The sequence below is a fragment of the Gekko japonicus genome, unplaced genomic scaffold, assembly GCF_001447785.1.
Source record: "Gekko japonicus isolate JY-2015 unplaced genomic scaffold, Gekko_japonicus_V1.1 scaffold1007, whole genome shotgun sequence".
NCBI lineage: Eukaryota > Metazoa > Chordata > Lepidosauria > Squamata > Gekkonidae > Gekko > Gekko japonicus.
Genome location: NW_015177038.1, coordinates 106,452 through 116,315, shown reverse-complemented (window position 1 = coordinate 116,315; position 9,864 = coordinate 106,452). Strand labels below are relative to the sequence as shown.

General features: G+C 44.9%; 1 protein-coding gene across 1 annotated transcript in view; it reads left to right on the top strand.

Annotated features, from left to right (window-relative positions):
- Positions 1–9,864, top strand: part of LOC107124500 (zinc finger protein RFP-like) — a 30,334-nt gene that overhangs the window by 12,349 nt on the left and 8,121 nt on the right. The window contains exons 7-8 of the mRNA XM_015427979.1: positions 1,382–1,752; positions 6,075–6,455. Of these exons, the coding sequence (XP_015283465.1) occupies positions 1,382–1,752; positions 6,075–6,455 (752 nt within the window). The remainder of the gene's footprint in view (positions 1–1,381; positions 1,753–6,074; positions 6,456–9,864) is intronic.

The window sequence follows — 9,864 nt, the reverse complement described above, 5'->3', positions numbered from 1 at the left end:
GCAGTGTACATACAAAAGCAACTTTCTTGTGTACATCCCTTGCTGGATCCATAACCTGAGAGTACAAATTGTATATGGAGGTATGGTTGCCAACTGGTTTGGGGAAAAATGCCCTGTCCTTTTAATAGAGCGTGGAAATTAATAGCTGAATCTTTTCTTGGCATGGAGGTAAACATCCCAGTCAGTGTGGGGTGGTGGTTAAGAGTGGCAGCCTCTAATATGGAGAACCAGGTTTGATTCCCCACTTCTCCTCTACATGAAGCCTCCTGGGGTGACCTTGGGCCAGCCATTGTTCTCTCAGAACTTTCTCAGCCCCACCTACCTCACAGGGTAGGTGCTTGTTGTGGGGAGGGGAAGGGAAGGCGATTGTAAGCCCCTTTGAGACTCCTTAGGGTAAGGGAAAGAAGTGTATAAAACCATTTTCTTCTTCACCCCATTAAGCTTTAGTTAAAGGGACAGGACATTGTTTTTCCAGGCCAGTTGGCAATGCTGTGTGAAGGTAGGTGCCCACCTATTTTTGCATCTATATGCAAATTGGCTATTCAGCATAGCCAACTATTTATGCTGGGCATGATTGGCAAGAATGCATATACCCTGTGGCATTCCAGGGAGCAGTTCAGTGATCAAGACCAGTAAATCAGTCACAATACCTTGCTATACATGACCACCTGTAAGGGAGCTGTGAACTTTTCTGAGTATTATAACTGACTGTTAACAACTACATTTATCTCTCATGAACATTTCCTTGATGAAGTAATTTTCTGATCTTTTCCTGGTGTTACTTAAGAGTCGAAGCCAATGTGATGTGGAAAGTGTGTGAATGGATCTCTGAAAGGTTCCCCCCACCAGCTCAAATTGGGGGTTGTTAATTTGATCAGAGGAAGCAGCACAAGAGGAGCAGGTGTTTTAGTTTTTATCCCTGAACTGTCAGTCAAAATTTCTCATAAACATACTCAGAACTGTTTTTCTGAGAGAGAAAAAGGATGCTAGTATTTACCTTCTCCAGCCTTTGTGTGTATAGCACAAAATTTTTAGTTAGGATCAATGTTCCCTCTAAGTTATAGAGTCTTGTGAGCAAAAATTCTACTCTGTGAGCTACTGGCATAAAAGTTGTGAGCAAGCAATTTGGCTGCTGCATAAATTAGTTTGCTCTGGCGCCATCCTTCCTGAGCTGAGACAGAAATGTGTGAGCCAGAGGCTAAAAAACTGTGAGCTAGCTCACACTAACTCAGCTTAGAGGGAACACTGGTTAGGATCCCTCCCGTGAAACATCTTGTGCGAAACTCAGTACCTGATGTTACCACATAGGAGGCTCTCTTTACAACTGTCAACAAAAGTTGCTCAGTCGGTTTGCAACCTAGTGTTCTCATACTCTTGCTAGGTGCTCCGTCATTTGGTGTGGCCGGTTCACCGGCCATGAAAAGAAAAGTGGTGAGGCATGTGGTTGTTCCTGTGAGAAATATGAATGCACAACGATACCAGATGGCGGCAGCGAGCTCTACTAGTTCTTCTGATGGCAGCTTGGGCAGCAAAATGTCTTTCCCAAGACCCTCAGTGCCTGATAAAATGGCATCAATGGGAGATGGTAAGTCGGCAGAGCTGTTGACAGAGGGGGACTGGGAGGGAATTCAAGGGCCCAAATCAGCTGGAGGGCATTTGAAGGTCCTGTACCTGAGCCGGGGTGGTGGTGGTTTAAATTTGGGAATCAAGCTCCCTGCTCTGGACTGGGCACTGCTGGTGCCGGTCCAGAAGGTGAGGAGCCTAGGGGTGACTCTGGATACCTCACTGTCTACGGAGGCCCAGGTCATTGCAGTCGCCAGGTCAGCCTTTTATCATCTCCGGCAGATCAGGGAACTGGTTCCATATCTCTCATCCTTGGACTTGGCTACAGTGACCCATGCAATGGTCACTTCCAGGCTTGATTACTGTAACTCCCTTTATGTGGGCTTAACCCTTAAAACTGATCTGGAAACTCTAGCTAGTGCAAAATGTGGCAGAGCACCTGCTGACTGTGACGTCTGTGTGGGTGCACATTCAGCCAGTGCTATACCAGTTGCACTGGCTACCAATCGGGTGCCAGATTTGTTTCAAGTGTTGGTATTGCCCTTTAAAGCCCTATGAGGCCTGAGAGACCAACATACCTTAGGGACTGACTCTCCCCATATGTGCCCCAGAGAGCCTTACACTTGGCGGACCATCATGTACTGGCTGTCCCAGGCACAAAGGTCATCCGCTTAGCCTCAACCAGGGTCAGGGCTTTTTCTGCCCCGGCCTAGTAGAACAAGCTCCTGCCTGAGATCAGGGCCCTGCGAGACTTATTACAGTTTCACAGGGCCTGCCAGTTCTGCCAGGCTTCTGGTTGAGGTGGCAGGCACCCAATTATATTGGCCTCCCTTCCTGTAGCCTTCCATCTACAGCTGGCCCACAATAATAAGATTGTTATTGTTTTCTGGTTTTTACAGCTTAGTTGCTTCCAGTTGTTCAGTGCTGCTGGAACCTATGAATTTATTGCATTACCTGCCATTTTTAATTGCTTTAACTATTTATTGTCATAATTGATTTAATGGTTTATAATTTTATTGTTGTGACCCGCCCTGAGCTCAGGGATTGGGCGATTAACAAATTTAGTATATAAAATTCCATTGTATTTGAAAAAGTGTGCATGCGCACGAAAGCTCATACCTTGAATAAACCTTTTGTTGGTCCTAAAGGTGCCACTGGACTCTAAATAAATAAATAGGAAATTATAGATAATGATGATGATATGAGAGAGAGAGAGAGAGAGAGAGAGAGAACGAACATTCTGTCTCTCACCCACACAAGCCAGTGCTGGTAGCTGTACTTTGATGTCTGCAAGAAGGAAGCCATAGCCAAGTACTTTCCAAACCAATGCAAAGCAGCAAGTCCCTGTGCCTAGAAGATACCCAGGCAAATATTCTAACAGGGTCCCAGCCACAGCAAGGTGCCTCAAGTACAAATCTCAGTGCCCTGGACTCTAATGCACTCTTCCCCCCCCTTTTTTTATTTAGCAGCAACAACCAACCAGCATAAAGAAAAGTCTTTTCCTCAGTGCCCACTATCATAAGGAAGAAGAACACATAAGTGAGAAACTTTGGCTCCAAGGACTTCCACCAGTCACAGCTTCTAAACCAAGATCTCCTAAAGTTCCTGCAGCAAAAGTACCAGCAATGCACCCATTTTACAGATATTATCTTCTTAAGGTTGTCAACAGGCCTGGAGAAAAGTGTCCTGGCCCTTTATTACATCAGGAGGCCCTATTCCAGTCCACGTCTTCTCAGATCTATTGGCAAAGACTGCTGTGCTCAGTTGGCTTAAATGTCAGTTAAGGTAGACCACAAGTGAACACTGCAACATGTATACCTGCAAGAGATGCTGTGCTAGAGAAATAACAATCAGGGAGTCAAAGGACGATTGACTTGTAACTACAGAACCAAATACAGAGGGGAAATGTGTAGGGATCTCTAAAGCTCTAATAAATACTTTCACCTTGCACCAGCTTTTTTCTTTTTTTCCTGCCTCCTGGTACGGCCAGTTGTTTCTCCAGCAGTGGACATAAACACATGAAGCCCTGCTAGGTTAAATCGATGGCATTTTTGGTAACATTCAGCCTGGTGAAGAGTTCTGAAGAATGTGAAAGCTTGTAAACTATCTTGTGTTATTTTGGGAGGTTGTACTACAAAAAGATGACATGGCTTTTGTTTCTGAACTATCCTCCATAGATTTGGCTAATCCCCATTTAAAGACATCGAAGACAGTGGCCATCACTACAACCTGTGGCAGCGCAGTACGGAGTGATTAACAAGACCTGAGTTAAAAGGGGACAAATGTACCAGTTACTGGAGGCTAGGCATGCAATTGATATGGCAAAATTAGAGATGAGGTGTCCTTGACTTTACTACAGGACAATGTGTTTATTTATTTTGTGTAATTTTTTTTATTCTGCCCTTCCTTCATGGAGCTCAGGGTAGCATGCATGATTCTCCCCCCTCCATTTTATCCTCACAACAACCCCGTAAGGTAGTACAAAGAGAAAATTACTGGTCCAACTTCACCTGAGGCTTTCTCTGACAGGTCTCCCCAGTCTTAGTCCAGCATTCTAAGCACTAACTGGAGGAATTTCAAAAGACAGCAGGGGGTTGGAGTTTCTGCCCACAAACCGACCATCTGCTATGTTCTTTAGCTGGAGATACAAATACACATTTAATAAATATCCACCTGCTTTCCACCAGTGGAGGGAAAGCTCAGCACATACATGACCCTTAAAAGTAACAAGTCCTGCAACAAACTCCAGCCAACTTTCCTGTCACATAGATCCTAGCAACATCGTCAGTGGACCCAGCAACATCAGCCATACAGTTTCAGGTTCATACCCCTGCTCATCTAATGTGATTTATGTCATCATGTGTCAGCAATGCCCTTCCACCCTCTACATTGGACAAACAGGCCAGTGCCTACAGCAAAGAATAAATGGACATAAGTCTGACATCAGAAACCACAACATTCAAAAAACAGCCCTGACCTGGATAGCCCAGGCAAGCCCAATTTTGTCATATCTTAGAAGCTAAGCAGGGCTGACCCTGGCAAGTACTTGGATGGGAGACCTCCAAGGAATACCAGGGCCAGGAGGCAGAGGCAGGCTATATTAAAAGACACTTCTCTGAACGTCCTCCATGATCCACTAGGGGTTGCCAGAGGTTGTCATGACTTTCAGGTACGTGTGTGTGCACACACACATAATTTAAAAAAAAATTTAAACAGTGGGGGGACATTTTAACCTTCCAGGACATTCAGTTGCTGATTTAAAAGTAGCAGTTCTTTTACAAAGGAATTTCAAAGGGAGATTAGAAAGAGAGGCTGATGAATTGCATCTGATAAAGAGGTTCAAGACAATGCATCCGCCTGGATTGAACAGAGACCTAGGTTTCCTGCCTCATTAGCAAAGTTGCTTTCTCCATGCCTACTTTGTTGTTCAGTCGCACAGTCGAGTCCGACTCTTTGCGACCCCATGGACCAGCTCCTGCCAGGCCTTCCTGTCTTCCGCCGTCCTCTGAAGTTGGCTCAATTTCATGTTCGTTGCATCTATGACACTGTCTAACCATCTCATCCTTTGCCGTCCCCGTCTTCTTTCACCTTCAATCTTTCCCAGCATCAGGGTCTTCTCCAGTGAGTGCTCCCTTCTCATTGGGTGGCCAAAGTATTTGAGCTTCAGTTTCATTATCTGGCCTTCCAGGGAACAGTCAGGGTTGACTGTTGCCTACTACCCCTCTGCATATCTCACCTCATCCAATCACACCTGCTATTGGCATCCACCTGCTATTATCATTTGGCATCTGAAATCACTCTCCAGACATCGGGACAGATGGACTCGCATTCTAGCTATATCTGAAGAACCGAGCAGTGACTCCCTAAAGCTTCTACCCTACCACAAATTTTGTTGGACTCTTGCTCTTTTCTTCTGCTAGGGACCCCCTGGCAGCTCTATCTTAAAAGATCTCGGGTGTCAGGACTGGGGAACGCCTTGCCTGCGAGCGAGCCCAGAGACAACGAGGGGGTGAGACAACGCCGGGCTACGGGGGCCAATGGTCTGAATCAGCATAAAATAGTTCCCTGTGTCACGAGCGCCAGTAAAACGGGAAACGAGCTCACGCTTTGCATGTATAAGATCTGGGTGTGGGTATCAATTTCCATCTGAAAGGACCATCACTGGCTCCGTGAAGAACTGTTGCCAGCCAGGGGGGACAGTTTGGGCTGGAGAGACCATTGATCGGATACTGTTTAAAAACAGCCTGCGAGGTTGCACCCACACCCCAGCATCGAACTCTGATTTGCTACGGCAGTGGAAACTGTGGTTTGTCAATCCCATTTCCGCGTTACAGCGTGCAGGAATCTACTGCCTCGCTCCAAGACTGATACCATCTCAGCCAATCAGAGACGGAAACCGGGCCAATCGTGGCATCTCCAGGCGGCGAGTGAAAAACGAAAGTTAACTTCTGGCAAAAAAGGAGAGAGAGAGAGTCATGGATGCGAACATCTTCTTAGCACGTCTCAAAAAGGAAGCTTCGTGCCCCATCTGCCTGGGCTATTTCCAAGACCCCGTGACCATGCCCTGCGGGCACAATTTCTGCCGAACCTGCATCGCTCAGTGCTGGGGAGAACTGGAAGGAAACGTATCCTGCCCCCAGTGCGGAGAAAACAGCCCGCTAAGTAGTTCCGCAGACAACCAGCATCTGGCAAGAATTGCCGACAGTGTCCGATGTTTGCACCGAGAAACATCCAGAGTGCTAGAAGAGCGAAGAATGTGCGAGGGGCACCAGGAACCCGTGACAGTTTTCTGTAAAGATGATAAAATTCCGATCTGCCTGGTATGTGCTATCTCCAAGGAGCATCGGCATCACACCGTGATCCCTACTGAGGACGCTGTCCAAGATTACAAGGTAGTTCTGGTCTTCAGTGATTATTATCTCCTATTATTATCTCTCAGTTCATTAAGGTGGTCTAAGCAGGGCTGATTTATCCTGTAGGCACAGTGCCTAGGGCTCACCATACTTTTAAAAAGGTAAAGGTTTCCCTTGCTCAGAAGCCAGTCGAATTTGACTCTAGGGGGCGGTGCTCATCTCCGTTTCCATGCCGAAGAGCCGGCGCTGTCCGAAGACGTTTCTGTGGTCATGTAGCTGGCATGACTAAACACCGAGGCGCACGGAATACTGTTACCTTCCCACCAAAGTGGTACCTATTTATCTACTTGCAATTTCTTGCTTTCAAACTGCTAGGTTGGCAGGAGCTGGGACCAGAGACAGGAGCTCACTCCATCACGTGGCACTCGGGGGCCCGCAAAAATGTTTTAATTTCTTTTAAAATCAGAAGGGGGGGGATGAACTTTCAGAGTTGAGAGAAATGTTCATCAGAATTTTTTTTGAAATGTTTAGGGCCAATGAGAAAATATAACATTTTCCCTAAAACAGAAAAAAAAATGTTGACGTATTTAAAGCTGTATCAAAATTGATGATAACTTAATGAAATTACTTATAATACACACCTTTTAAGTAATCAAAACAGAGAACACTGATATATGAGGAAGAAGAGGAGGAAGGAGGAGGAGGAGATTGGATTTATATCCTGCCCTTCACTTGGAGTCTCAGAGAGGCTTACAAATTCCTTTCCCTTCCCCTCCCCACAACAGACACCCTGTGAGATGGGTGGGGCTGAGAGAGCTCTGACAGAAACTGCTCTTTTCAAGAACACCTTTGACAGAGCTACGGCTTGCCCAAGGTCATCCAGCAGCTGCGAGTGGAGGAGTGGGGAATCAAACCCGGTTCTCCCAGATTAGAGCCTGCACACTTAACCACTACGCCAAACTGGCCAAACTAGTGACCAAACACCAACTGACCAAACACCAAACTAGTGTTTTGTACTACAGTGAGAACCTTAGTGAATGTAAACTTTATGGCCAATGTGCTGCGTGGACAGAGAAGAAAATGTTACCCATTATGGGAACTATGCAGTTGGGGTCCAGGACACTAGTATGTAATTCCATCAAACAGTGACATGGATTGTCCAGAAACAGTTGAATCAGAAAAATGTCCAATTTGAATTTAAATAAATAATTTAAATGTTTAAATAATTTTGACAAAATTTAAAATAAATTTAGCAAAAGAAGGCAAATACAAGTACAAGCATGGATTATGGATGAGCACTGGGGTGTGCCCATGCTTCATACTGTGGATTTGGTTTGTCTTAACATGATTGGTTTGCAGCACAACAACCCTGACAACCATAGATAAACAGGCTATATTTTACATATTCAGGGTGGAAATTTTTCTCCAAAAAAAATATAGCATCTGAAAATTTTGTGGAAAATCTTCCTTTCCATGTCACTGATGTCAGGCTTCAGTCATATTTGTCTAGGGTTTTCTCAGTGCCAACACACATACACATAACTAAGACATTTTTCTCTGTAGCTTGGGGGAGAGGCTGTGGCTTAGTGGTAGAGCATCTGATTTTCATGAAGGACGTTGTAAGTTTAAAGGACCAGGCAGTCAGCAATACTGTGCAGACCTTTTTACATCTGACTTAGTATAAGGCAGATTCGTGCATTCAAAATATAAGAAATATCAGGGCTTGGATCTGACAGCATATTATCATCTTGTCTTTCTTTTTCTCTCTCCCAGCCCTTCCTCTCTCTTTTTTCTTTCTGTGCCTGTTCAGCCATAGCGTTTCTTTGATTCAAGCAAATGATTTCCTTTGTTCTGTTCTGTGGATATAGGAAACAAGAATTATAAGACACGTTGCAAACAGGAAAATGCTATAGTAGCGACTTCCGGTTTTGGCATTTGCCATGGCGTCTGCTTTCTCCCGGTGCTCCGGGAGACGGATGCCAGAGCCCACGGTTGAGAGGGGGCGTGACTGTCCGTGCCACCCCCAGAGCCCTCGTGTTGGGCTCCCAGCCATGGGGCGCTAGAGAGCTCTTCCTCTGGTGATCCTGCTGGTGAAGGAGGCTTTCCCATGCCCCGAAGGTCCTGCCGCAGAGCATCCCGAATGGGAACTAGAAATCGCACACTGGAGCAAGCGTTTGGTGGCCGAGCGTTTTTAAACAAAAGCGGATTTATCGTTGAAATGTGAGTTAACGTCTAAGCAAAAAACACCAATGATCTAGTCGAAAACCTCCCCTTTGAAAGTGAGGGGGGGAGGGAACTCTCGCCCGCTAAGAAAAACAAAGCAAACTTTGAGCTATTATGAGAAGGGGGTGGGCTATTGAAGCAAACTGGACTGAAATAAAAAGCACTTAAGAACTTACCAGGCGGATTTAAGCGTAGCAGAGACTGTGATAACTTTTATAAAAAAATAAATAATCTCTAAACATGGCGCCCATGAGGAAGGATGAGAAAGACAAGCAAGTGAAACCTAAGCTTCTTACCGGAACTGCCAGCCCAGCAAGTTCTGTGCATAGACAGGACACAACTACAGAGCTGCAAAATATGCTGACGGAAGCACTGCACCTTCTGCTGGAACAAGTCATGGCATTGCACCATAAGTTCGATGCACAGCAAACTCAATTAACGAAGATAGCCAAAAAAACAGAAATAACTGAGCAAGAAGTGAAAGAAGTGGATGCCAATACTAAAAAGCTCAAAAAACAACTGCAGGTGATGGGAAAAAAGAGATTGATGGAGGAGTCTCATTTGTTACAGCTACAATTGAAGGAAGCAAGCTATGTCTTAAGATTTCAAGGTGTTCTGGAAAGGGGAGAATCTAAAACAGACTATATGTGACGCATTAGGCCCTATGGCAGATATAAAAACGGATATACTACAAAGTGAAATTGATATGATCTACAGGTCGTATCCTGAATTTACAAGAAAGAATCATCTGCCTGGGGAATAAGATTTCAAGGTGTTCCGGAAGAGAAGGGGGAGAATCTGAAACAGAATATGTGTGATGCAATAGGCCCTATGGCAGATATAAAAACAGATATACTACAAAGCGAAATTGATACGATCGATAGGTCATATTCAGAATTTACAAGAAAGAATAATCTGCCAGGGGAAGTGATGTTAAGATTCTCCAGAAGACAAGTGAGAGATCAAATTCTCAAAGCGACAAATGGATCTACCCTGAAAATCAAAGACAAAGAAATAAAAGTGTTGAAGGACATCCTGTTTGGAATAAGAAGGAAAAGAAGAAAATACAGAGACTTTGTATTATTTTTACAGAAGAAAAACATCCCCCTACAGATAGATTGTACCCGAAGGCACAATCTTTAAATTTATGGACAAGAAAGAAAAAATTGACTCTGTTGAAAAGGCACGTGAATTTTTGCATCTGCATAGTCATCCAGCAGGAGAA